The sequence below is a fragment of the Mauremys reevesii genome, linkage group 4 (assembly GCF_016161935.1).
Source record: "Mauremys reevesii isolate NIE-2019 linkage group 4, ASM1616193v1, whole genome shotgun sequence".
NCBI classification, from domain to species: Eukaryota; Metazoa; Chordata; order Testudines; family Geoemydidae; genus Mauremys; species Mauremys reevesii.
Window position 1 is genome coordinate 123,927,513 of NC_052626.1, and position 25,475 is coordinate 123,952,987.

The window sequence follows — 25,475 nt, forward strand, 5'->3', positions numbered from 1 at the left end:
AGAAAGAAGGCTACATTGGTTGAAAAACCAACCTTCCTTAGAGGGGAAGTGAAAGCAGCTATAAAATATTATATATTATGTATATAAACAAATGGAAAAAGGGGAAATAGATAGCAATGAATATAAATTAGAAAGAAGGAACTGTATAAAATTGATAAGAGAAGCAAAAAGATGCAAGGAGAAATCTATGGCCAATGGAGTTAAGGACAATAAGGAGTTTTTGAAGTATATCAAGAACAAAAGGAATCCTAACCATGGTACTGGTCCATTACTAGATGAAAATGGTAAAATTGTTAATAATAATGCAGAAAAGGCAGAAGTGTTCAATAAGGATTTCTGTTTTGTATTTGGGGGGAAAAGACAGATTGAAGTAGTCATATCATATAATGATAATGAAATACTTCCCTCCCAACAGTAACTCGGGAGGATGTTAAACAGCAGTTACTAAAGTTAGACATTTTAAAATCAGCAGGTCTGGATAACACGCAGCCAAGAATTTTAAGACTTGTTTGAAGACTTCCGTGTACTGTTAATGTTGATTTTTTTTCAACTTGTCTTGGAACTCTGGGGAAGTTCCGGAGGAGTGGAAGAAAGCTAGTGCCAATATTGAAAAAGTATAAATGGGACAACCTGGGTAATTATAGGCCTGTCAGTCTGACATTGATCCCAGGCAAGATAATGGGGCGGCTGATACAGGAGTCAATTAATAAAGAACTAAAGGAGGGGAATATAATTAGTACCAATCACCACGGGCTTATGGAAAACAGAGCCTGTCAAAGTAATTGCATATCTTTTTTTCTGATAAGATTACAAGTTTGCTGATAAAGGTAATAGTGTTAATGTAATATAGTTAGACTTCTATAAGGCATTTGACTTGGTACTGAATGCAATTTCAATTAAGAAACTAGAATGATACAAAATCAACATGGCACATATTAAATGGATTAAAAACTGACTCACAGCTAGCTCTCAAAATGTAATTGTGAGCAAGGAATCATTGCTGAGCGGGTCTGTTTCCAGTGGGGATCCCACAGGAATCAGTTCTTGACCCTATGCTATTTAACATCTTTACCAATGACCTGGAAGAAAACTTCAAATAATGAGTGATAAAGTTTGCACAAGATAAAGTGATAAAGGACAGGTCACTGATACGACACAAACTGGACCATCTGGTAAGCTGGGCGCAAGCAGCAATGGCCATGTCTACATTACGCACCACCAGCTGCAGCGTACATGTAGCTGCCCGTCACAGTGAAAAGCAGGCTGTGCCCACGCTGCGGCAGGTAGCTACATGTCAGTGAAAGGCCTTCCTGGGGCTGGGGAGGTTGCAGCTCCGGGTCGCGCGCTCTCCCAAGGGTGTAAGACTTTCTAGGGGAGCTCAGAGCTCAGATCAGTGACTCACAACTAAAGCATGTGAACAAAGAGGCTTCAGACCCCACGATGGAGTCTGGGGGCAGATGGCATCTGCTTTGGCCAGTGCCACTCAAGGGCAGCCTGAATATCTGCCAGTCCACAGATCATGGCCTGCTATGTCCTTGACCTGGCAGCACTGGCTACGGCTGTCTGTGCATTTACACTATTGCAGCATCTAAATACAGGCGCCATCGGGCTCCAGAGCTTCCAGAGCAACCAACTCAGGCTTACGAACGTCACTTACCTCGGGAAGGCCTCCAGCTCAGCACGCAGACCAAGGCACAAGCGAGAGAAGCTGCAGCTAAAAGTAGGCCTGTGTCCCATCAGGCCCTGTCTTAGCCTGGTTATGAAGCATGTTTAAGGTCTGGGCTAGGCTCCACATTGGAGGCCTGCCTGGAAGCAAGCTGTGGGTTCAGTGTAGACAGAGAGGCCACCTATTTGTAGTCCCCACGGGCTCATCCCCAGAGTCCCTGGCTGAGCATCTGCACTGGGAGTTTCAGGTGTCCCAATGCCACCAGTGGAAGCTATAGTGCAGGCAGGACAGGGTGGCCTCTGACACATCACGGGCATACCCTGCCGCCATGACCTGACATGAACCACTGTGACCTTGCAGGCACTGTGCATATGAGGTCATTCTGCTGGGGGCAGAGCCATGTACGGTACTGGACAGGGACAAACCTTTCCAAAAATATGACTCTCCGGCTTCATACAGGATGCCTGACCTGCTAGACTTGGGCAACTTAGCCCCCATGTCATCTGCCTAAATCTGGTTGGAAAATAAGGGGTTTTGTCCCTCAGAAAATTAACTTTTCAGCAAAATAATTTGGTCAAATTTTGAAATGTTTCTATTCAACATGGCGCCACGGTGCCTCATGGGAGTAATAGTTTGGGTGCCTTATGCTCCCATTCTCTATTACAGACTGGACTCCTTGGTGGGACTACATCTCCCATGATGCACCACTCTCTCCCCCTTGATGAGGGGAGGGGCCGTGTCACAGGAATCCTTATGGGAGATGTAGGAGAGAGGGACATGGGGACATTTACAACCTGAAGCCACTTCCCCCTTGTCCCGCTCTGTGCCCCTCTCCCATCTCATAATCCTTTTTGATTTGAGCAGCCTCTGGCTGTCCCAGTTCTAAGAGTGAGCACCACAGTGAGACCCCGGGAGCGAGAACCCATCCGTAATGCTGCAGAGCTGCTGTCTTCCTTTTTTATTCGAGTTAAAGATAAATCACATCCTTGTCTGTACAATTCCCCTTTGAATACCTAGATACACTTCGCCCTAAAAAAAAGAACAAACAAAAAAAAAAAAGAACAGTGCAGGCTACAATATCAGAACAGTACAATGGCTGTGAATAAATAATGCCCTATGCTAGCTCAGGTAAACATCTGCTTGGTCTGACCATCTCGGGTCTCCGAGGTCGTTGGTGCCCCTTCCCCATACCAGTCATTTACGATTGTGTGTGGAGGGGGTGAAGCCAAGTTTGCTCTTTAGACATTAAAGGGGCTTTTGTAAGTCAAGGTACGGCCCATCTGGGACGGTCCCTGCTCTCTCTAGTGGCCAGTTGCCTAGCTCGGTGTTGTCCAGGTTGTTAGTATTCTTGTCAGTTTCACAGCAGATGTACTGGTGCCAGATTTGCAGGAACGTGGTCCTGAATTTTTGGATCCGGAAGGCATAGACGATGGGGTTCATGGCCGAGTTGCCGTGAGTCAAGAAAATAGCGATGTATGTCAGGATGCTGGGAGTCTGGCAGGACGGGCAGAACAAGGTGATGCAGTTGAGCGTGTGCAGCGGAAGCCAGCTCAGTGCAAACAGGAAGAGGACCAGTGCCAAGGACTTGGCAATCTTCAGCTCCTTCCCATAATATTTCTGAGGGTCCGATGAGTTGGAGGAGACCTTCTTGTCGAGCTGCTTGCGGATCAGGTTGAAGACCTCCAGGTAGATGATGAACATCAGCAGCAAGGGAGGCAGCACCCAGACAAAGAAGTTGAAATAGACCATGTACTCCATGCTGATGACGTTCTCGAACTGGCACCTGATGACGAATGCCGTGTGGCTGGCGTTCGCCTCCTGAGTCCTCCTCATCTTGTTCAGGTTGTTCCAGCCTAACATGGGGGTCAGTCCCACGAGCAGGGAAACGATCCAGCAGCAAGCGATGGCTGCAGCTGCTCGTCTGGGGGTCACTATGCTCTTGTACCTGCGGAGGAGACAGAAAACACCACGCGGCGTTAGATACAGTGGAATCGCAGCTTGGGTCACTTCTTAGCTCCATGCCCTGCAGCAAAAGGGGATTTTGAGAGATCAGCTCCCAGGGAATCACCCAAACAAGTGGCCCAATCTGCAGAAGAGCCCATGATGGGTGCATGTGGGATACTGAGCTCTTTGGAAAATCTGGCCTCAGCATCCACCCATACAGTGAATGCCTGAGGAGGGTGCTGAGGGTGCACCAGGAGGGGAGCACGGACCAAGGAGCTGAGATGAAATGGAGAGACAGAGAGGCACAGGCAGGCTGGTCAGAGGCTGCAGAGGAGAAAGCTCCTGCGCTATGGGGGTGAGACTTTGTGGAGGCTGAGAGAGGGATGGAGACTGAATCTGGTCTTCCAGCAGTTTTACATTGACCTCAGAGGCCAGAGGCAGTTTTAAGCCCAAAGAGGGTGGGGGTCAGAGATTTGCTATGGGCCATTCACTTCTAGGTTACCTGTTCGCAGCCCAGCCAAGTTAGCAGTGGCTGGAAGCAGAACACTCCACTCCCATGGTGGGAGCATTTCACACTCACTTTGCACAGGTGCAAATGACACACAAGGGGCAGGGCAGGGCTCTGAGATCCTGTGACAAAGTTATCCCCTTCCTGTAGGTCAGGAGGATTTTAAAGGGCCCGGATTGTAACCACAGCACGACGCCCTGTTAGTTTGCATCACCGTGTGGCATAAATATCGGGTGACACTGACATGGCAAAGTCAGGGTATCCCAGCAGAATGACATTATGGCTTTCTGGGGCTCTGCTCAAGGGAGCTCTCCAGCTCCATATGGCTGTGTTCAGCTGGTGTGGAGTGACCTGGGAAGCCCCACAGAAAAGAGTCCTGACACCGAGGCAGCAATCAGCAAAAACCTTTCTCCTGTACCAGCTAGTGGCTGGAGGAGAAATCAATCCCCCACTGCTGCCAGTAAGAGAAGCTTCTGGACAAGGGCTTTTTCATTTCCTAATATATCAGTTCCTGAGGACCATGCCTGCCTTCTCTGAGGCCTGGGCTGAGGGGCGGGAGAGACAAAGCATTGTCTATTCTTAGGTGGTGCTCTGCACGGCTCAGCTCCCAGCACCTCTGTTCAGCTCTCCAATGCACCCACCTGCCACAGGAAAACATTCTGGGGTTGTTCCCCTTTTCAAAATATCGTCATGACCAATCAATAAAGCCTGGAAGGTTTTATTTCACGCACCTAACAAAAGTTTTAGCATCAGAACAGCAAGTCTTGCCTTCCCTGCTTTTGCAGAAGATCTCCAAGGAGGGTGTGGAGGTGAGGAGCAAAAGTTTTAACAGTGCTTAACTGAAGGGATGGAGGTGTGGAAACTTTAACCAAGAATGCCTTTCTATCTACTGTTTATTGGGCATTTCAATTGCATAGGTGTGAACACCAACAAACTAGAACGTAGCTCAGTCTGACTAACCCTCCCTCCCTCACCCATTGCTCAGGTTTCACGTCTGTAGTGCTGGTGGTATCTAGAGAGTCTCCTAGGAAAAACTGGGGAGACAAGCCCAGTAGCTCGGATGAAAAGACCAAACCGAAAGGAACTGTACCACCCCCCGTCACTTCAGGGGGTTTTATACACAAGAAAGCAAAGTAAGGGCTCAAACCCAATCTTTCCCCATTGCAGGTCACCTTCAACGTCAACTCTCTGGGCTTTTGCTGTCCTAATACGCAGGATGTCAGAAGGTGGAGTGAGCGTAATGGAGTGTGTCATGGCCTCCCAGAGCAGCGTGAGGAGGGGAGGTGGGAAGGAAAGGCTACTAATCTCATTAGAGCACTGAGCATAAATTATTCAGTAACCATAAGCGTGCTCTGGTGTATCTACCAGCGGAGAAGGGTTTGTTGCAGCCAATCCCCATTTGTTTCTCCTGCTAAGCACCTCTTGTCTGGGAAATGATTCCCATCAACCAGAGAGGCAGGCTGGTTCCCACGGGAAGGATGGCGGGGCTGAGAATTGCTCACTGTTCCCTTCGCGAGCTGAGCCCGTGTTCTGAGTCGGTGATTTATACTCTGGGAAGGGAGCAGCCTCTGGGAGGCAGCGGGTGACTCAGGAGAAAGGCGCCATGTGGCTTGAACAGCGAGGCCGGGGCCCCGGGAGCAGAGGGAGCAAGGAAGGGCTGGCTGGTGGCAAGCACAGGGGAGCTTGGGCAGCATCACTCTCTACTCAGAGTGGTCTTGTGAATTTGGACAGAGCAGGGAAAAGGGGGATATTCCTCACTTGGAACAATTGGGGGCAGGATCCTCCAGGGCTAGAGAGAACTCTGGAAAATGGGGAACCCCTGGAAGGGCTGTGGACTGGAGGGGCAGCGAAGCTAGGATAGAGAGCTCCTCCAGGGAGCCAGGCAGGGGGCTGGGATGGGGAGCCCCTCAGAGGGAGCGGGGTGGAACATGCCCTGTATATGCCACATCTTTTACAGATGTCTAAATACTGCCATTGGGACTATTTCTTGTATCCTTCCGCCTGGGAAAGCCAGTGCCTTTGCCACCCTGAGTCCGGTGGTGCCAAGCTCAGGGGAAAGGGGAATTATAACCGACCGGTTTCAACCCCTCTCACAAGGACCTGCCTACAGCCATGACCACATGCAACCTATTCTCTTCGGCCCTCGCCGGGCTAGGAACAAGCCACTGGGAACCCCCAATCCAACGAGCTGCAGCTCCGATTTCTCAGCTCCAGATGGTGGATTTTCTGGGAGTGGGGTGTGCAGGCTCCTGTTGATTTGAGTGGGAGCAGAGCGGGCTCCGTACCAGTCCTGGTGCAGGCCCTTCAGAGCAGCGTCACTTTGCAGGGAGGGAATGGCTGTATCTCTGGCAAGGGGGATAGCTCAGAGATTGGGGCTCCTTGAATCTACTGTGGGGCTTGTCGGGACTGGAGGTAGTTGGGGAGCCGGGCCAGTGCGGAGAGCAGGGGGGTGGGGTGGGCAGAGGGTGTGATGCATTAATCGCCTCCGCATACTGCATTTTACAGCAGGGATTGGTGCTGTCTCAGTCTGATGAATCTGTCTCCAGTGCCCAGAGGCCCCTGGTGAGGAGCCCTTTCTGGGCTCGAACCCGGGACAGCAACCAGGCAGCTGCTCAGACAGCATCTCTGCCATCGCCTGTTTAGATCCTAGGTATTTACAGCTTGTGTATTTGAACCCCAGCGGAAGGGAGCTCTGGCTGTGTCGCTCCCGCTTTCCACTAACCAGTGGCCATCTGGCTGGCATGGTATCCCAGAGGAGGGAGGGCATTGGCGGGGGGGGGGGGGGACACGAAGGGAACCTGCCTTTACTGGATGCCTTCCCCACCCTGCACCAGAGCACTTCAGCCGGATGGAAATGATAATCACCCTGCAAAGCTCCGGGATGTGTGCAAGCCAGCGCTGCCCAGAAGCAGCACACAGCACGCACCCTCGCTGCACACACAGACACACTCACTTCCACGCCACCAAACCCCATTCCCTGTGCTCCCCCGTCTGTCTGTATCCACCTGGGGTCTTGCCTTCTACTTCAATCGGAAGCTCCTTGGGGGGAGGGCTATTGTTTTGCTGTGTTTGTACAGTGCCTGGCATAACGGGGGCTGGGCCATGGCAGGGGGTTCCCTACGGGCTAGGTAACACAAATAACACTCAGCCCCATGGTCCCCCCTGTACTCACTACACCCTCCCAGTGCCCGCACCCCCGCTTCCCCACACGGCCCAGCCACGTCATGCCCAGCTTGCTAAATCCATCCCCTCTGCATCCCACATCCCATTGGAGACACCCTCAGCGTCCTCCCTACCTGGTGACACACCTAGATCACGCCCGGCCTCTCCACCCCCACCAACACAAAGATCTCGCCACACCCACTACCTATGCCCCACCATACACCTTCACCTGCCTGCACCCCCTCCCCACTCACACAGGTCCCTTGCACACCATCTCCCCTGATCACACACACAGAGTGTAACCACCCTCCCACCCAACCCTCCCACAATCCTACCTCCCAAACCCCCCACCCACATACATCCTGCCCTAAAGCCCCCATCAGCCCTCCACACAACCCGTCTGATCCATCTCGGGCATTTGTAACAGCCATGCATCTGCACATCACCCGCCATCCTGCGTGCTCCCCTGTCTCTGCACGTGCCCACAATTCAGTTCCCGGTACTGTACGGGTTTCACAAGCCATAGAGCACTCCCCTCCCTAAATTGCACTGGGGGAGAACAGACCCCAGGCTCAGGGACCCTCAGACAACTCCTATCCACAGCCTGTGGGTGGGAATACAAAAACGTCGGCAGTGGCCTATGTCAGAGATGGGATCAGAATGTGTGTGTGTGCGTCTGTGTGTTTCTGTGTCTGTGTGCGCACGTGCGTAAGCATGCGCATGCCTGTGCATAGGTGTTTGTGCCCACTTCCCTCCCCTTTGTTACCATTATTGCTTTGTGCCCGAGAATGACACATTGCACCACGGATAATGGTGCACATGCCTCCCGAAGAGCTTGCAAGAAGAGGCAGGAGGAGTCAGCGACACTGGGAGAAGGGTAGGACAAGACTTAGAACAGCACTAGTGTGAGCTCACTTGGGAGACACTAATGCCTGAGGCTGGGGGCGGTAAAGTTTTCTTCCACCATAAGAATGACACCGCCCACGCAGGTACTGCCATCTACCGAACCCCTGACTTATCCGGATAAATAAACAAAGTTAAATAGTGGAATTAATAACACCTAACCAAACCAGAACCAAACATCCAACCCCAAGGATTGACCCTGAAAACAGAGAAGTGTCAGAGATTCCAGAAAGTCCACTAGGGACTTGACTATTTTACATGGAAGGTGCCCAGATCCTATTGTGATGGGCAACAGCATAAAACTCTGACAGATAGATAGATGTCATCCCCTTTTATGTCATCCCCTCAAGCCCTCTCTGCTCTGCCAATGCCCCCCTGGATATCCCTTTCGTCTTCTTCCTCATGCTTCTTCCATCTCCACGCCACTCCCTCGCCTCATTGAAATCCCACCCAACACTCAACTCCAGCCACAGAGCCCATGAGAAGTGAGGGATCATCGGGGTGTGAATGGACCCTCATCCTCCTCTGTCCTCCATCCATCTCCAGGACTGTTTTTACCTTCGTTTATGTCATCCTGAATTTAGTCCTCTTCAGGGCAGGACTGTGGGTTTATGTGGTACCCAGCACTTGTTCAGGTGCTCGAAAAATCACATTAATAGCAAATGCATTCATTATTGTTATGCCTTATGGCTAGAAGTGGAGAAAGGCAGAACAAGGAGAGACGGCTGGGAGTTAAAACCAGACTGATTGAAATTAGAAATCAGGGACAAATGTTTAACTATGAGGATGATTGACCCTTGGAACAAATTCCCCAGGGAAGTGGCAGATTCTCCATCTCTTGATGTCTTCAGACCCAGACTGGAGCCTTTCTGGAAGAGAGACTTTAGCCAAACACACGTTATTGGGCTCAATACAGAGATAACTGGGTGAAATTTAATGGCTTGTGTTATGCAGGAAGCAAGACTAGCTGATGTAATGGTCCCTTCTGGCCTTCAACTCTATGAATTTACACTTTTATTACATCCCCCTTCAGTATCTCATCATTGTGCTAATGGGTTTTTCTTCTCTCTTGGTTTTCAGCTCCACCTATCACCATGATAGGGGAGCTTCACACTGAACAGCACAACACTCAAGTTACAATTACAGTATTTTTCAAAACAACCATGCTTTAAAGCTTAGCCTGATTCCATTTCCAGCAGCCGCCTCTTACTGCAAGTCAGAGTCGGTGGCTGAGCGTGGCCCTGTTGACATTAGAGAAATTTGTACTCATGTATTATCTATAATGAGTCCATTCTCCAGGGCAAACCACGAATGGAGCCGGAAGACATGTTTCTTCATCCAAAAGGGTTTTATTTCTTACAAAAAATGTTTTTTGAGCAGTACAAACATTTTTACACAAAATGGCCAGGTCGTTTGGAATTTTTCAATTTCATTTGGGTTTAATTTGAAACAAAATATTCTCAGGTTTTGGGCCCTTCCCATCCTTTTCCAGTGGAAAAAGGAGGGGGAGGGAGAGCTGGGGGGAAATACCCTCAAAACTGCCCCTCCCCCCAAATTATTAATTTAGATTCAAATAAAAATGAAATGTTTCCATTTTGTTTTGACAAAAAATGAAAAAATTCGGAGAAAATTTTCACATGAAACAAACGTTTTTGGTTTCTTTGGATTTTTTGTTTGTAGAAAATAGCTATAATTTTCCAAGTAGCCCTAGCAGCTGCGCTGGACTCAAATAAAGTAATTCTTACAATGGTACATCTTATTCCAGTAAGATCCCCATGGAAATAAATCAGTGAAAAGTTCTCTAAAGAAAACAGGGCTCAGCTAATCACATGAAGCTGGACAAAGTGAGTGGGGATGGGAAAGTAAAACTGAAATGCGGCTTATCTGAGTTATGATTACGCAAAAATAGAAGACAGAATGGCTGCTGATCTCACGGAAACCCCCCTGACAAAAAGGCTTTGATCTCTGGTGGTTTAGGTTTCTGATCCTTTTTCCCTTGCCTATCTTTGCTTCAGATCTTGCAGACTCCTGGAGGCCGCTGCACAGAGACATGGAGGATGAGCGCTATGAAGAATTGTGAAACCTCAGATGTTTCTCCAGGAAGCATTTAAAGGACACTTTGTAAAAAAGTTAAAGATTTATGAGGCTGAAGTTGGATACTTATTCCCAGCTGCTTGCTCACTGACTGGAGATAATCACTTATCACCAGAGGGAGTCATAATGTAAACTTGTTAATTTATCACTGTTCTTTACTTCTGTGATGACAGCCCCCAAAAGGGTTACTGGGTGCAGTCCGCATACGCTGGAAGTGAGCCCTGGGCCCAGGGCTATGTCTTATGTTCCTAAAAGCTCACACTTCAAGGTTACAACCAGCCACTCGCAGGGGTCAGAAAGGGATGTACCCCCGCAATGCGTTCTGTTTTTGGTTTTTTAAATCTCCTTCCTCTGAAGCATCCAGGGTGGCTGCAGCTGGAGATGGGACATAGGAAGAGGAGCGGCACTGAGCAACTGCTCTCTGAGGTGCTTGGCTGGCTGTTTCGTGCTCACATGCCCCGGGTCTAACTGATCGCCAGATGTGGGGTTGGCAAGGAATTTCCCCCCAGGTCAGATTGGCCAGGGCCCTGGGGTTTTTTGCCTTCCTCCACAGCTAGGGTTGCCAACTTTCTAATCACACAAAACCGAACACCTTTGCCCTGCCCCCTCCCTGAGGCCCCACCTCCACTCCCTCCATCCCCCCTCCCTCCGTTGTGCGCTCTCCCCCACCCTCACTCACTTTCACCGGGCTGGGGCAGGGGGTTGGGGTGCAGGAGGGAGTGAGGGCTCCAGCTGGGGGCTCAAGCTCTGTGGTGGGGCTGGGGATGAGGGGTTGGGGGGTGCAGGAGGGAGCTCCGGGCTGGAGCCGAGGGGTGCTGGAGCAGGCTTAGGGCTGGGGCAGGGGGTTGGTGTGCAGGAGTGGGCACAGGCTCCGTCTGTGGGTATGGGCTCTGGGATGGGGTTGGGGATGAGGGGTTTAGGGTACAGGAGGGGGATCAGGGCTGGGGCAGAGGGTTGGGGTGCAGGCTCTGAGAGGGAGTTTGGGGGCGGGTGGGGGCTCAGGTGGGCTTGGGGTGTGGGAGGGGGTGCGGGGTGTGGGCTCTGGCTGGGCAGTGCTTACCTCAGGTGGTTTCCAGTCGGCAGTGCAGTGGGGCTAAGACATGTTCCCTGCCTGCCCTGGGTCCACGTGGCTCCGGGAAGCGGCCGGCATGTCTGGCTCCTAGGCGCAGGGACAACCAGGCGGCTCTGTGCAATGTGTGCTGCCTGCCCCCGCAGGCGCTGCCCCCGCAGCTCCCGTTGTCCATGGTTCCTGGCCAATGGGAGCTGTGGAGCCGGCGCTTGGGCAGTGAGTGGAGCTTCCCTGATCGCCCCTGCACCGCAGGGACATGCCAGCCACTTCTGGGAGTTGTGTGGAGCCAGGCAGGGAGCCTGCCTTAGCCTCACTGCGCCGCTGACTGGACTTCTAGTCAAAAACCGGACACCTGGCAACCCTATCTGCAGCATGTGGCGCGGGTCACTTGCCAGGATTATATGGGTCTCTCTCATGTAATCATTTCTCTGCCGTTGTGGGGGCCTCGGGCACTGGTGCACCTCAGACCCTCCTGTTCTCTGCCTGTGGCCCACAACAGTCTAGTCTCCTGTGGGCTGTAAGACTTTGGTCTCATTTCAGTTGTGTGGTTTAGTTTAGTATATGGGTGCTGGGTTGGTGTCCTGTGATACATGAGAGGGCAGGCTGGATGATCTGCTGGTTCCTTCTGGCCTTAAACTCTGTAACTCCAGAAACCACAGCCCCTGCCCCAGAGAGCTCATGTGATGGCTGCCATCATGGCCAGCCCCAGGAATTGACTCAGGGATCTCCACAACTGATGCTTCAGCTCTCTAGCTTAGAGCTGTAACAGACTCGCACCCTCTGGATCAGGCACAGAGGAGTACACAGCACACACCACCAAAGGGTTCTGGGCCAAGGACACTCATTTCAAATGTCTGAGAGCAGCAACCATTCAGACCCTGGCTGAAACCCCCTACATGAAAGCCCTCATCACGGCTAGCAGCCAGGGACCTCCAGAGCTAAAAGCACGAGCTGCTACCGCTTGAGCTCCAGAGGCTACCTCACCAGGTGGGACTGTAACAGACTCCCAGACCCTCGGATCAGACACAGAAAGGGCTCTATAACCATGCAGTCACCCTTACAGACCTATGGCAGAAAACATGGGAAAGAAGAGAACTTGCGTTTGACTGATGGTCAAGATAGTCTGGTACAGAGAGTCTCAGACACAAAGAATGTCTCCAAACTGACACCGTGGCCAAGAAGGTGGGAAGAGTTCCAACTTCTCCACCAGACAGGCTGCAAAAACACAACGCACAGAACTCTGCTTAAACTCAGCCACAGAGTCCAGCACCTCCTGCTCTCTTCTCACTTTGTAGAGAAAATCTTTTACATCGGGGACAGCTGCATGGGCCACCAAGAGCAAGACCAGACGCACAGCACCCTCCTCCAAAGCATTCTTCCCAGTCACGCAATGAGTCCTGGATGTACTGATGGCAACCCGGGCCATCAGCTGCGATGCTGACCCCAGGTGTGTCTGGGTGGTATGGAGAACAGCTGGGACCCTGCCTCTAAAGAACTGTCAACATCTCCCATGAGTGGAATCTACCACCTACGCTACAGCATGCGGAAGCCTCCCCTTTGACTTTGCAAACTACCCGGGTCTAGGCTTCCTCTCCTAAGCAAGCTTATTGAAAATCTAGCAAACAGTCTGCAGTGCTAACTGCCAGTATCTTGAATCACTGTCAAGCTTCAGGTCAGGGGATGGTATGGAGACAGCACCTGTTGCTCCGGTGGGTGGCCTCCTCCTGTCCGTAGGCATGGGATGTCCATCCACACTCATCCTGCTGGGTCCCTCTGCAGCTTTGGAGTCTAAATCCTCCTGTCTCACCTGTGGAATGGAAACTCCCAGAAATGGCTCAGGTCCTTCCCCTCAGGGTGAACCTGGACAGTATAAGTGATGCACCAGGGCCAGGGTGGTGAGCGGGGCTCAGAGGCATGACTGGCCGTGGGAGTAACACAACCAAATGGATAGCTCCCAAGCAGTCAGGTCAGCACCACAGGGAAGCAGAAGCATCCACAGATATGAGAGGTGTCATTTGTTTTGTGTAAATGCCACAGTGCCTTTTGTTTTTTCAAAGCCTGATCCAAAGCCCATTGAAGGCAACCTGTGATAGAAAAGCGATGGGGTTAGCTGGTCACAGAAGCTGCTATTCTCCACAGTCTCCCATCAGCCTCCACCTGCCAGGAACCTTCGGTGCTATCCAGGACCCACCCAATGCACCGACATGCAGGAGCCCCCGGGCTGCCACTGCTTCTTTGCTCCAAAGCAAAACATATGCTTCTGAATTAGATGCATTCCCAGCAGCTCCAAAAAGCTGGTCATAAGGGCTATGAATAAACAGGGCCTGTTATAAATATAGAGAAAAGAGTAGCATAAAATCCCTCCTTGGCAGCTGTACTGAATTGCTTTACCTGTAAGGTGTTAAAAAGCTCAAATAACCTAGTTGGCACCTGACCAGAAGGACCAATGAGGAAAGAAGATACTTTCAAATCTGGGGAAGGAGGATTTGTTTGTGGCTCTCTTTGTTTGTCCCCTCTCTGGATGGAGGGAGAGACCAAGCAGGTACATCTCCTGAAAACAAACCTGGAATGACCCATCTAAAATTACAGAAATTGTTAAGTAAGGCAAGGAAATGTGTTAAGTTATCTTTTGTTTTGTCTTGTGAATTTTCCTATTCTACAAAGGTAGTTTTATTCCTGTTTTTGTAACTGTGAAGCTGAGTCCAGAGGGGAGTCCTCTGTGTTTAAAATCTTTTTATTACCCTGAAAAGTTACCTTCCATCCTGATTTTGCAGGTGTGATTCTTTTACTTTTTTCTTTATAATAAAGCAGCAAAGAATCCTGTGGCACCTTATAGACTAACAGACGTTTTGCAGCATGAGCTTTCGTGGGTGAATACCCACTTCTTCCCTTGCATCCGAAGAAGTGGGTATTCACCCACGAAAGCTCATGCTGCAAAACGTCTGTTAGTCTATAAGGTGCCACAGGATTCTTTGCTGCTTCTACAGAACCAGACTAACACGGCTACCCCTCTGATACTTTATAATAAAGTTCTTCTTTTAAGAACCCCATTGATTTTAGTGTCCTGAAGATAAAGGGTCTGGTCTGTACTCACATTGCTAAGGAAATTAGTTGGTATATTATTCTCAAACCTCCCCAGGAAAGGGGGTGAAGGGACTTGGGGGGATATTTTGGGGGGATAGGGATTCCAAGTGACTGTTCCCTGAATTTTTGTGTAAATCACTTGGTGGTGGCAGCAATACCATCCAAGGACAAGGAAAGGAATTTGTGCCTTGGGAAGTTTTTATCCTAAGCCAGTAGAATTTAAACTTATGGGGGTCTTTCATGCGGGTCCCCACATCTGTACTCCAGAGTTCAGAGTTGTGAGGGGGGAACCCTGACAGGGCCATTCTAGATACTGTTGTGACTAGAACTCCATCGTGCCTGAGAGAGCTGTGAAAGGGCGACTTGTGGTTAAAGCACCTGGCCAGGAGTTGGCACAGCAGGCTTCTATTTAAGGCTCAGCCTCAGACTCCTTGCATGACCATGGGCAAGTCATTTAAACACCGCTTGGGTCAGTGCCCTTGTTTGTTTCATCACAGTGGGTGAGGAGGGCAGGAAAGGGCCCTGCACACGCACATACAATGTTTCTTCTCCTGCCTTTTTTAAACCTTAGGCCTGGCCTACAATTCAAAGTTCAGTGGGGAGAACTCTGTTGGTCAGGGTGTGGTTTTATTTACCAGTCTTGTCATACCAGGACCAGCCCCACTGTGAATGCAGTTACACCAGTGCCTCCTCCTAGTACACATAGGGCTTGGCTACACTTACAAATTTGCAGCGCTGCAGCAGGGTGTGAAAACACACCCTCTGCAGCGCTGCAAATTGCGGCGCTACAAAGTGCCAGTGTAGTCAAAGCCCCAGCGCTGGGAGCGCGGCTCCCAGCGCTGTCCGTTATTCCCCACAGGGAGGTGGAGTACGGACAGCGCTGGGAGAGTTTTCTCCCAGCGCTGGCGCTTTGACAACACTTAGCGCTTCAAAGCGCTGCCACGGCAGCGCTTTGAAGTTTAAGTGTAGCCATAGTCATATGCCCTTCCCAAGCAGAACTGCTGTACCAGCATAAAGCTTCTTTATACTGCTGTAAGTGAGCCCACACTAGGATGTGGGTGTGGGCGGTGGCACTGCTTTAGCTATACCAGGAGAGTTAACTCAGTGCAACTTACTAGTAGAGACAAGGCAGTAGCAGTGCCAGGAAGGTCAGCCTGAGCGTCCCCACTCTGGTGGATATGGAGAGACTCCTGCCTATTTAATCTTAAACACAAAAACTTTCCTTTCAGCTCTTTATTCAGGCGTTTGAGCATTAGCAAAAGCAACCTGAAACCACAGGCCCTGACCCCGGCCAGTATCCGAGCAGCTCAGGGGGCTGCAGCCGAGGTGGCTTTCAGTCCCTTTGCAGCTCCTTGATTCATGGGCTGTCCAGGGCCCATCTTGCTCCCTGATATAAACTAGAGCAGTCAAGTCAAGGGAAAAGGGCTCACCCACTTTCTCTTACCTTAACCCCATCTCTGCCGCACAGAGGGTGTGAGGCTCTTTGAGATCCCCAGAGAGAATTGCTCTCGGGTCTTGTCTACACACAGGGGAACAGTGCTGCTGTCTTTCAGGATCTCTGGGCATGTGCTCAAGTGGCTAGTCCGGACGGCCATAGCTTCCCTGCTCCTGGTGCAAACTAGCCAGATTAAAGCTAGCTCGAGCACAGCTACACACGCAGGGGCGGCCAGTGGAGAAGAATGCCCTGTGGTTGCTACTAAATATGAATTGCGAACACAGCAAATCGCTAGCAGCCTGTCCTCTGTACACAGGCCGCCAACTACACATGTGCTGCTATCACACCTTTAACTGCACTGTAAACCCGTACACCAAGCAACATCCTGCTTCCTAGTTCTGCACTGCCCACTGATGCTGCATTGGCTTTACAGACACAAGCTGAACTAATTGAAGGCCACTGGAAACCAGGATTTTGTGTCCCCACCCTGGGTTTACTCTGGTTTAACTAAATTGTTTTTAAACCGATTCTAGCTAAAGCAATACAAGTCCAGCGCCAGGAGTACTGCGTGTTATATTAATAAAGACACTCTGATGTTTACTGGTAGCTCTGCTGGCAGCAGTGCTCATGACCCCAGAAGTTACTGATCGCCAGTTTTGATGGAAATGTCCTAGTGACAGCGATGAAGAGGAATACGAGAGAAAAAAAATCCATGTTGCAGAAATTGACCAGTCCTTCCTTTCCCTGTCCACAGTACCCACAGTGTTTTCTTAGCGGCTCAATGAGTGGAGCCGGATCTGACTAGTATCCTTGTTGGAAAAGCACTAAACGTTGGATAAACAACAAACGGCAGCAAAAAATAAAAAATCAGCAGAAACGTGACCAGTTCTGTGCTTCCATCCTTGTCAAAGTGACGGGGAGAAGCCGGGTCCGGGGAAAGCAAAATGCAAATGTGACAGCTGCATTTGCTTAGGCCTGACAATTAAAGCAGGAGAATGACCCTTCAGGACACCTGTATGGAAATGACTGTGCCCAGGGGAGGAGGAAAAGGCAGGGATGAGAGGCAGAGAATTTATGAAGGCAAATGGGCCAAGTTGGCTGAAGAATAAATGGGTAAGTGAATCTGTCCTACTGTAGTGAGAGCAGGAAACATAAGACGAACAAGAAAATGACAGTTTTGCAGAAAGCGCCAGTGAGGGTAAATTAGGACGGCATAATGGCTAACATTTTCCAAAGCATCTTGCCTACACATAGAAGTTATATCCCTTTAATTATACCTGTACAGTGAAAGCTGGACAGCTTCCCTGGGGCGGATGAAGTTATCCGGGTATAAAAGCAGACACCAGTGTAGATGATTCCCGTACAGGATGATCACATTTACACTAGCCAACACTAGGGGTGATAATAGTGCCACTCTACTGATAAAAAGTCACCCCCCACCTCCCCACTGACACTGGTACAATATCTGTGCATAGTCCCAGCCTAATTGAATCCCAGCTGGCTTCTCGAAGGACGTGTTCCCCCACCTATCTTGCCTGTGGGGCCCAAGCCAGCCGTAATGCTCAGAGCAAGCCTACTGGAGTTGGGACCTGCACAAAAGGCAGCCCAGGGGCACCAGGTTAGGAATTTTTTGGTGCTAATTGCCGTGTATGTGCCATTATACCCAATTGTCCAGTGTTCTGCCAAAATCTGCAAAAAATCAAGGAAAAACAGGATACTTCTGAACTCATATCCCATATAAGAGACCATTCCTACAATATTTATGGTACATACCCAAACTGCTCCAGCTTTCAGGCTGCAGGGGTCTGACTTTTCACCAGCTTTGCACCTTGTGTGTCATTTACAGGGCATGTTTACACTTCGAGATGGAGATGTAGTTTCTCCCACATCTGGTACTGGGACAAAAACAGATGTGCTTTTGTCCAGTGTTAGACAGGAGACACCATTTTTAACAACGCACCACTCTTTCTGCTCTGGCATGACCTGCAAAGCACCATGCGTGTGAGGTCATGCTGCTGGGGGCTGTGCAATGCGCCCTTAAAGATGGTACCGCCTCTGGCGGCATGTTGTCAAACGCACTGTGCGTGAGAGGTCAGGCCAGCAGGGGTGAGGCAGTGCACTCATCAAAATGGCATCCCTTATGGGGCGTGACCTCACAATCACTGCACATGAGAGGTCACGCCAGCGAGGGCCGGCCCATGCTGCTTCCGGAAGTAATGTCCAGTGTTCTGGGAATGTGTGTGAGGCTACCGTAGTGTAGACGTGTCCAGAGAGGTGCAAACCTTTCTGTTCTGATTTGGGTGCATTTCATACTTTGTTTGCACAGATGTAAATGACGCATGGCTCAGGGCAGGGTTGACCCAGGCTCAGCTGCCCAGGGAGGCTCAGCTGCACCTGATCTAGGACTTTCAGTCTCCAGGCAGATGCTTTCAAGTCAGCATTGAACCCTGTATTAGGGTCCTTAGTACAGAACGCCTATTTCCCCATCCCCTGTATGGCTCAGAGTGGAAAGCCCTGGGAATTAGGACACATGCTGCCCTCATAGCATGGATGGAGAGGACCCTGCCCTGCCTTCTCCCTGTTCCTCACACACCCACACCTGCCCAGCTCTGGGCTCGGAGAGTCACAGGACCACAACAGGGACTCTGACCCCCTGTACAGGCCTGTCGCCAAAGAAGAGCTTGCTGCAGATGTTAGCAAGTTCTCCTGGCTGTCTTTGCATGGCTGCCACGCATGGACATACGGCATTGATTCAAAGCCAGACCAAGCAGAGCAATGACGAGCAAATCAAGGTGAATCCCAGCACGCAAGGCCAACAGATCTCCCCCGGTGGATGAATGAGAGTGACAACAAACAGGGACCCATCGGCACGAATTCGCTTTGTTCTACACTCGCTCCCTCACTTTACCTAAGGCTTGAAGAGGAAGGGGATGAGAACGCTGCTCCCAGCGTTATCACAGCACAGAGCGTTTCATTTGCAAAGAGCAAGGCTGCCTGCAGCTGAAGCTGAACCAGCGTGACTCCATTAAACCCTGTGCACTGTTCTGTCCGTGTGGCTGAGCTGCTTCCAGTCTAACGCACCCGGTTCCCTGTGCATCTGGTGTCCCCACTCCCCCAGTAACAGTCCCTCCATGGAACACGGGCCCTGACTCCAGTTCCACCGACACAGCCTAAGTGCAGGGACCTGGGAGAAATGGGTCAGAACTGTCTGGGGAAAAATTCTGGGGCCAGGTCATGTTGTCAGTTGGGCCCACTCAACTTGCAGCGTGACAGGGCCCAGGCTCAGCTGGCTAGTTCAGAGTAGCCACATCCATGGCCTGGCTTGGCCTGGTTTCCTCTCCATGCTGTGATTGTGGGTGCAGACACTTGTGTGGTAGAAGGGTGCCCAACTCGATACCTGGAGGGTGTTTTACAGTGCCTGGCCTCCCTTTATAGAGAGTCACTGGAATCATACAGAGTTGGCACTGCTCCCTGACTGGTGAACTGAAGTTGTTTAATCCGTTAGGACAATAAATGAGTAGTGAATACAGATCAGGGACCACTCTATGCAAACAAAAGCTCAGATGTCAACAAATAGGAACTAACAAGGGATATTGGCACAGTTAGACTGCACACCTGTTTGGACGCTGAATGAGTGTTCACGAGCACTGTGACTGTAGGCTCAGGCCAGCTCTCATGCATATTAAGTAGAAGACACATTTAGCCCAGAACCTTCATAGATTCCAAGGCCAGAAGGGACCACTGTGACCATCTGGCCTGACCTCCTGCATAGTACAGGCCAGAGACCTGCCCTGAGTTAATTCCTGTTGGAACGACAGCAGATCTTCTAGAAAAACACCCAGTCCTGATTTAAAATTTCCCAGCAATGGCAAATCCACCTCAGCCCTTGGCAAGTTGTTCCAATGGTTAATTATCCTCACTTTAAAAACTGCGTCTTATTTCTTGTCTAACCCAGTCCAGCCACTGGAACTTGTTATACCTTTGCCTGCTAAACTGAAGAGCTCTCTCTTCGGACACTGCTGTTCCCCAGGACCTTAGAAACAGTCACAACGATACCCTGATTGGGGTGTGTTAATTGAGAGTTGATATTAGGCTCAATGTAGGGAAGTAACTGGGTGGAATTCTATGGCCGGTGTTATATAGGTAGGGCCCTACCAAATTCATAGCCATGAAAAATGTGTCACGGACCATGAAATCTGGTCTCCCCCCCGTGAAATCTGGTCTTTTGTGTGCTTTTACCCTCTACTATACAGATTTCATGGGGGGAGAGCAGCATTTCTCAAATTGGGGGTCCTGACCCAAAAGGGAGTTGCTGGGGGGGGTCACAAAGTTATTTTAGGGTTTGGTCATGGTATTGCCACCTTTACTTCTACGCTGCTGCCTTCAGAGCTGGGCGGCCGGAGAGCAGTGGTATTGGCCAGGCACCCAGCTCTGAAGGCAGTGCCCTGCCAGCAGCAGTGCAGAAGTAAGGGTGGTAGTACCATATTGTACCAACTCTGAAGGCAGAGCCACCGCCAGCAGCAGCACAGAAGTAAGGATGGCCTGGTATGGTATTGACACCCTTACTTCTGTGCTGATGCCTTCAGAGCTGGGTGGCTGGAGAATGGTGGCTGCTGACAGCTCTGCAGGCAGCAGCTCAGAAGTAAAGGTGGCAATACCATGCTGCTGCTCTCCAGCTGCCCAGCTCTGAAGGCAGCGCTGCCACCAGCAGCAGGGCAGAAGTAAGGGAAGCAGTACTGCAACCCCCCTACAATAACCTTCCAACCCCTCTACAAGTCCTTTTTGGGTCAGGACCTCTACAATTACAATAATGGGAAATTTCAGATTTAAGTAGCTGAAATCATGAAATTTACTCTTTTTAAAATCACGTGAAATTGACCAAAATGGACTATGAATTTAGTGGGGCTCTATATATAGGACAGGGCCGCCCAGAGGGGGGGGGCAAAGGGGGCAATTTGCCCCGGGCCCCGGGTTCCGCAGGGGCCCCCAAGAGAACAGCGGAGGCTCCCGCCTCCGCCCCTCTCCTGGAGCCTCAGCGCATCAAGCGCCGAGTCTCCGGCCGAGCCCCTGAGCCCCGCCCCGATCCGAGCCGCGTGGTGAGGGGACGGGGCTGGGAGCTCCAACGGGGCCTGAGCCCCGCCCCGCTCAGAGTCGCGTGGGGAGGGGGCGGGACAGCTGCCGCCGCTCGGCGTGGAGCACACCGCCCCGCCCCCCCCCCCCGCGGCTCTGAGCGGGACGGAGCTCAGGCCCCGCTGGAGACGCGCTCGGGTAAGAGGCCGAGGCCGGGGCCGGGGCCGGGGTGGTGGTGGGGGGAGGGACCCGCCGCCGCCGCCGCCACCGAAGCGCAGCCCGGTCTTTGGCGGGGGCCCTTCGTTCGGGAACCACGCCGAAGTGCCCGAAGGCCCGCGGCGGGACCCCCGCCACGAATTACCGCCAAGACCGGCTGCGCCGGCGCGGGTCCCGCTTCGGCGGTAATTCGGCGGCGGGGGGCTCCCGCCGCGGGTCTTCGGGGCACTTAGGCGGCGGGTCCCGGAACGGAAGGGCCCCCCGCCGCCGAAGACCCCGGGCCCCCGGAATCCTCTGGGCGGCCCTGATATAGGAAGTCAAACTAGACGATCTGATGGATTCTCCTGGCTTTAATGTAGGAATTTATGAAGAAAGGTCCACATTCCACCCTCCAGAAGCAAGCCACAGACTTCCAGGAAGCTACAGATCCCCTGCTAGGTGCCCTGCCCTCATCCAGTAGTACAGCAAAGTAGCATTAGCCCCAGATCCACCATAGACAACTTCCTACTCCCTATGACAACTGAACGGAACCAGCCAGCAAAAACAGAGAACAAAGAAGAAGTGCTGCAAATTAGCGAGGCCTTTAGGAAATAACCACTGGAATGTGGGAAGTAAGGAGTAGGTGGGATCGCTAGGTAAGATGTGTGGCGTGCATGGCGACCTCTCACCCCTTCTGCGTCCTTCGTACCATACGACACTGCACAGGATGTAATGGATGTTGTCCAAAGAAGGCAAAGAAATGGAAGTCACCAGTGAGCAGTGTGTGATATGTGCACATTCTCACATATTTCATGAAGTGTCCTTCAGCCAAGCAGTAAAAACAGTGATTTAATGTACATAAAGTTGATCCTCATCCTCTGTGAATGTTTTACTCACTAACTGGCCCTCTTTGATTTGTAGCATTCACTCTGTTCCCGACGGGTTTAAAATAAACTCTCAAGATATGAGCAATGATACCTCACGAAGGCTGGGCTTACCGTCTCCGACACGCAGCGCTCGGGTGCTGTGAGGCGCGGTTCAAAACAGAATGGGGACATTATCTCAGCGATATAATGTTGTTATTTAGTAACGTGGATGACGCAAACGAAATCCAGAAGGCCAGAAATGTATGGCTGGCATCAGAAAAGTGCCGTGTGCTTTTCAAACAGCCTGTTTTTTTAGCCCCGCAGCTCCTAGGAGCCACTGTCATGGACCGGGACTCTGTGGTGACAGGTGCTGTACAACATCCAGCAAAACGACAGTCCCTGGCTCAAAGAGCTTCTGTTGAACCCATCCACTCAAGCAAAGCCATGCTAGGAGGCAGCAGTGGCCCCTTCTACCAAAGCCAACTGCTGGTGTGGCATCAGCGGGAGGTCCCTAAACCCCCGGGTTTGATCTGTCATGTCAGGCGCTGTCCAGACTTGGGCAGACGCCTCTGCGTGGCTTCCAAAGAGACCTCTGGGGAAAAAGCTAGGGACACCTTGTCACTGCTACGTTATTGTTCTATGCAAATATTGTAGTGATCTAATTTGCATAGATGCATACACTGCACGTTTGCATCTGACCATAAACTTTAGTTTTAAAACACCGTGTCACGGATTTAAGGCAGGTGAAAGGTCTCAGATTGATATCCCTGGTGTTATACATGATCCATTTATCTACAGAGCAGCAGTAGGGGAAGCTACCCACACATATGGCCCTGCCAGCAGGCATCAACCCTGATCTGGGGGATTCCTCAGAGATAGCTCAGTCTTTATGGCCCATTCTATTCTTGGCCTCTCTGCTGAGCCCGTCCATTAGTGAAAGCCTGCCTGGGTCAGAGCACTCCACGCTGCAGCATTTGTTCCCTGGATTTTCAGGGTGCTGCACTGGCTTTTTATGCCCAGAGACCACGAGATCTTGGCAAGGGACAATTTCACCATATTGCCAACCCAGAGCACTCAAAAATAATAGCTGAGCCATGAAACAATGCAATTGGCTTAACCTTAAGACAGTGAAAAATAAAAGCTGGGTTTTTGTTTGTTTTCTGGTTACTGAGCCTTTGGATCCCACCCTGATCTCATTTTCAAGCTATTCTCTGCAACCACAGGGATTAGAATCTTGCTTTCTTTAAAATGAAAGCTAAGGTTCTCACATAACAACATGACTCCAGGAGCTGGGGCTTTAAAGAAAACACCAAATATCATAAGACTAGCAATAGCTGGCTACACTGATTTTTCTCACCAAGCCCTTGTGAGTTACAAGACAAAAGAAAATATCGAGATGTTTATAAAAGCCATTTCCATCCTCACAACTGAACATCTGCTGTTTTGGTAAAAAACAGTACATTTTACTTACACTTTTGAGACTACAAACCAATATAGCAATGATTGGCCACCCTTCCTAGATTAAATCTGGACACAGGATGCTTTCTTTAAAATTTGTACTAACAATGAATTGAGGAAGGTGACTCTCCTACGATCTCACTCGACTCAAGCTTTTCTTCACAGCCATGAAGGCTAAAAACATAATTTTTTAAACTGAGATTCTGTCATCACCACCTGACACCAGGATCTGGTACTAGAAACATCTCAGTGTTGCCAGCTCTCATGGCTTTATCACGAGTCCCACGAGTCGCACTTTTCTTGAAGCCTCATCTCCTGGCATCACGCGATTAGAGAAGAATCTCAGCTTTCCTTTAAGAAAGGAAGTTCCCAGCCCTCCTGGTTGTGGAGAAGAGCTGGAAAACGTGACTCCTAATGACTCAGGACCCAGAAAGTGAAGAACAAGAACCCAACATTTATTATTTTGATAATCTCCTGACTTTTAAGTCAATCCTACCCTTTTTTTGGGAGGGTGACTCATGATTGTGAATGTTTGCAAATGGCACAGCTGCAGTTTCTAAGTTTAACGCTGGTGAGAGGTCCGATAAACTCCAACCTGAACATTCCTGTCACAGTTCCTGGGTGACCTGCCCCTCCGACCCCCGCCTGCTCTCATCAAGAGCACCTCCATTCTCAGATGTCTCGGGGGTGGAGTCACGATTCTTCCACTCAGACTGGCTGGGGTGGCAGTCCCCTGATGCTCACCATAATTACCTCCACAGGGCTACCTGAGCTCAGAACCTGCAGTTCCATTCCCTTCTCCAGGAGCAGTGCCAGTGGTTAGCAGGGACCAAACAGCCTTCTTCCCGCAAAGTATTACTAATCAGACCCACAGGCTCCTGCTGCAATGCCTCCCTGTGTGTCAGCCTGTCTCCCTAGCCAGCGGCTGACCCCTGACCCCTTTCCACTCCTGACAACAACTGGTTTAACCTGGGGTGCTCTTTTGATCTCCAAGCTCCCAGCCTCGGCATCACTTGCAGCTTGTTGAAGATAAGATACAGGCTCCTTGACGCTAACAGCTTGCCCCACTGTCTTTCATGTGTGTGCTGGGGTGTCCTTATCTAAACCGTCTGTGTGGCTTTCCTGTTTGCTCTTTCCCTATAAAGTCAAATGCATACACTGATAGAGGACATTCTGATCACGCACCCACATTATACAGTAACCTTGCCTTGCTAGCCAAGTCATAATAGTCACACCAATCCATAGGAGCTCCTTGTCTCTCCCGTAATGATTAGCTGGTAGATGATGACACGAGCGTGACTCATCAATCAATCCAACCACTCACTTTCAACAACCAGTTGTATAATAAGGGGAAATGTAGTTCTGTGCCCAGGAAATACTAGAGGCCAGGGGTGAGACCAGGGTGCTCTGAGTTACCCCAGTGTAAACCCACGGACTGCAGGGGAATTGCTCTCGATAACGGAGAGCAGAATTTTAGACCTCAAGGTGAGCGCAATGGACGCCCGCGATGGAATGAACATTGTGTCATTCATTGTAAGCCATCAGCCTACTGGTGACGCTGGCAATGAGGCCTGCACCAGGAACAATGGACAGACTTGACCTACAGGTGAAAGTTTCCCTCCGAGATGTAGCTGCTTCCCTACACATTTCCCTGTGATGCTCAAGGGGCTGCCAGGGCTGCAGGCAGAAGAAGAGCTGAAGCAGGGCTGGTCTACAGGTAAAAATGTCACAGCATTACTCTGGGTATGATTATACAGCTATTGATATACCAGTATAACTCCCCCGTGGGAATAAGAGTGACCCTGGTGGAGCAAGACAAGTACAACTAGAACCGTCTAGCTAGCCTGCAAGAGTAATGCCAGGACATTTCCCTGTGTAGACCAGTCCTAAATCTGCAAGGGCTGCTCCTCCCACTGCCACTTCTGGACTGTGGGAAGGGAACATGGAGGGAGAAGCAGGAGGAAGAGCGAGAGGGCCACAGAGGTGTCCAGCTAGTGACGGAGAAGAGGCACCGTGGGAGA

The 25,475-nt window shown here is 50.7% G+C and overlaps 1 protein-coding gene across 2 annotated transcripts in view; it reads right to left on the reverse strand.

Annotated features, from left to right (window-relative positions):
• Positions 1-2,616: 2,616 nt before the first annotated feature.
• ADORA1 (adenosine A1 receptor) overlaps positions 2,617-25,475 on the reverse strand; it is a 72,455-nt gene continuing 49,596 nt past the window's right edge. For both annotated transcript variants that reach the window (XM_039537273.1, XM_039537274.1), the window contains exon 3: positions 2,617-3,611. In XM_039537273.1, coding sequence (XP_039393207.1) covers positions 2,912-3,611 — 700 coding nt within the window. In that variant the 3' untranslated portion in view covers positions 2,617-2,911. The remainder of the gene's footprint in view (positions 3,612-25,475) is intronic.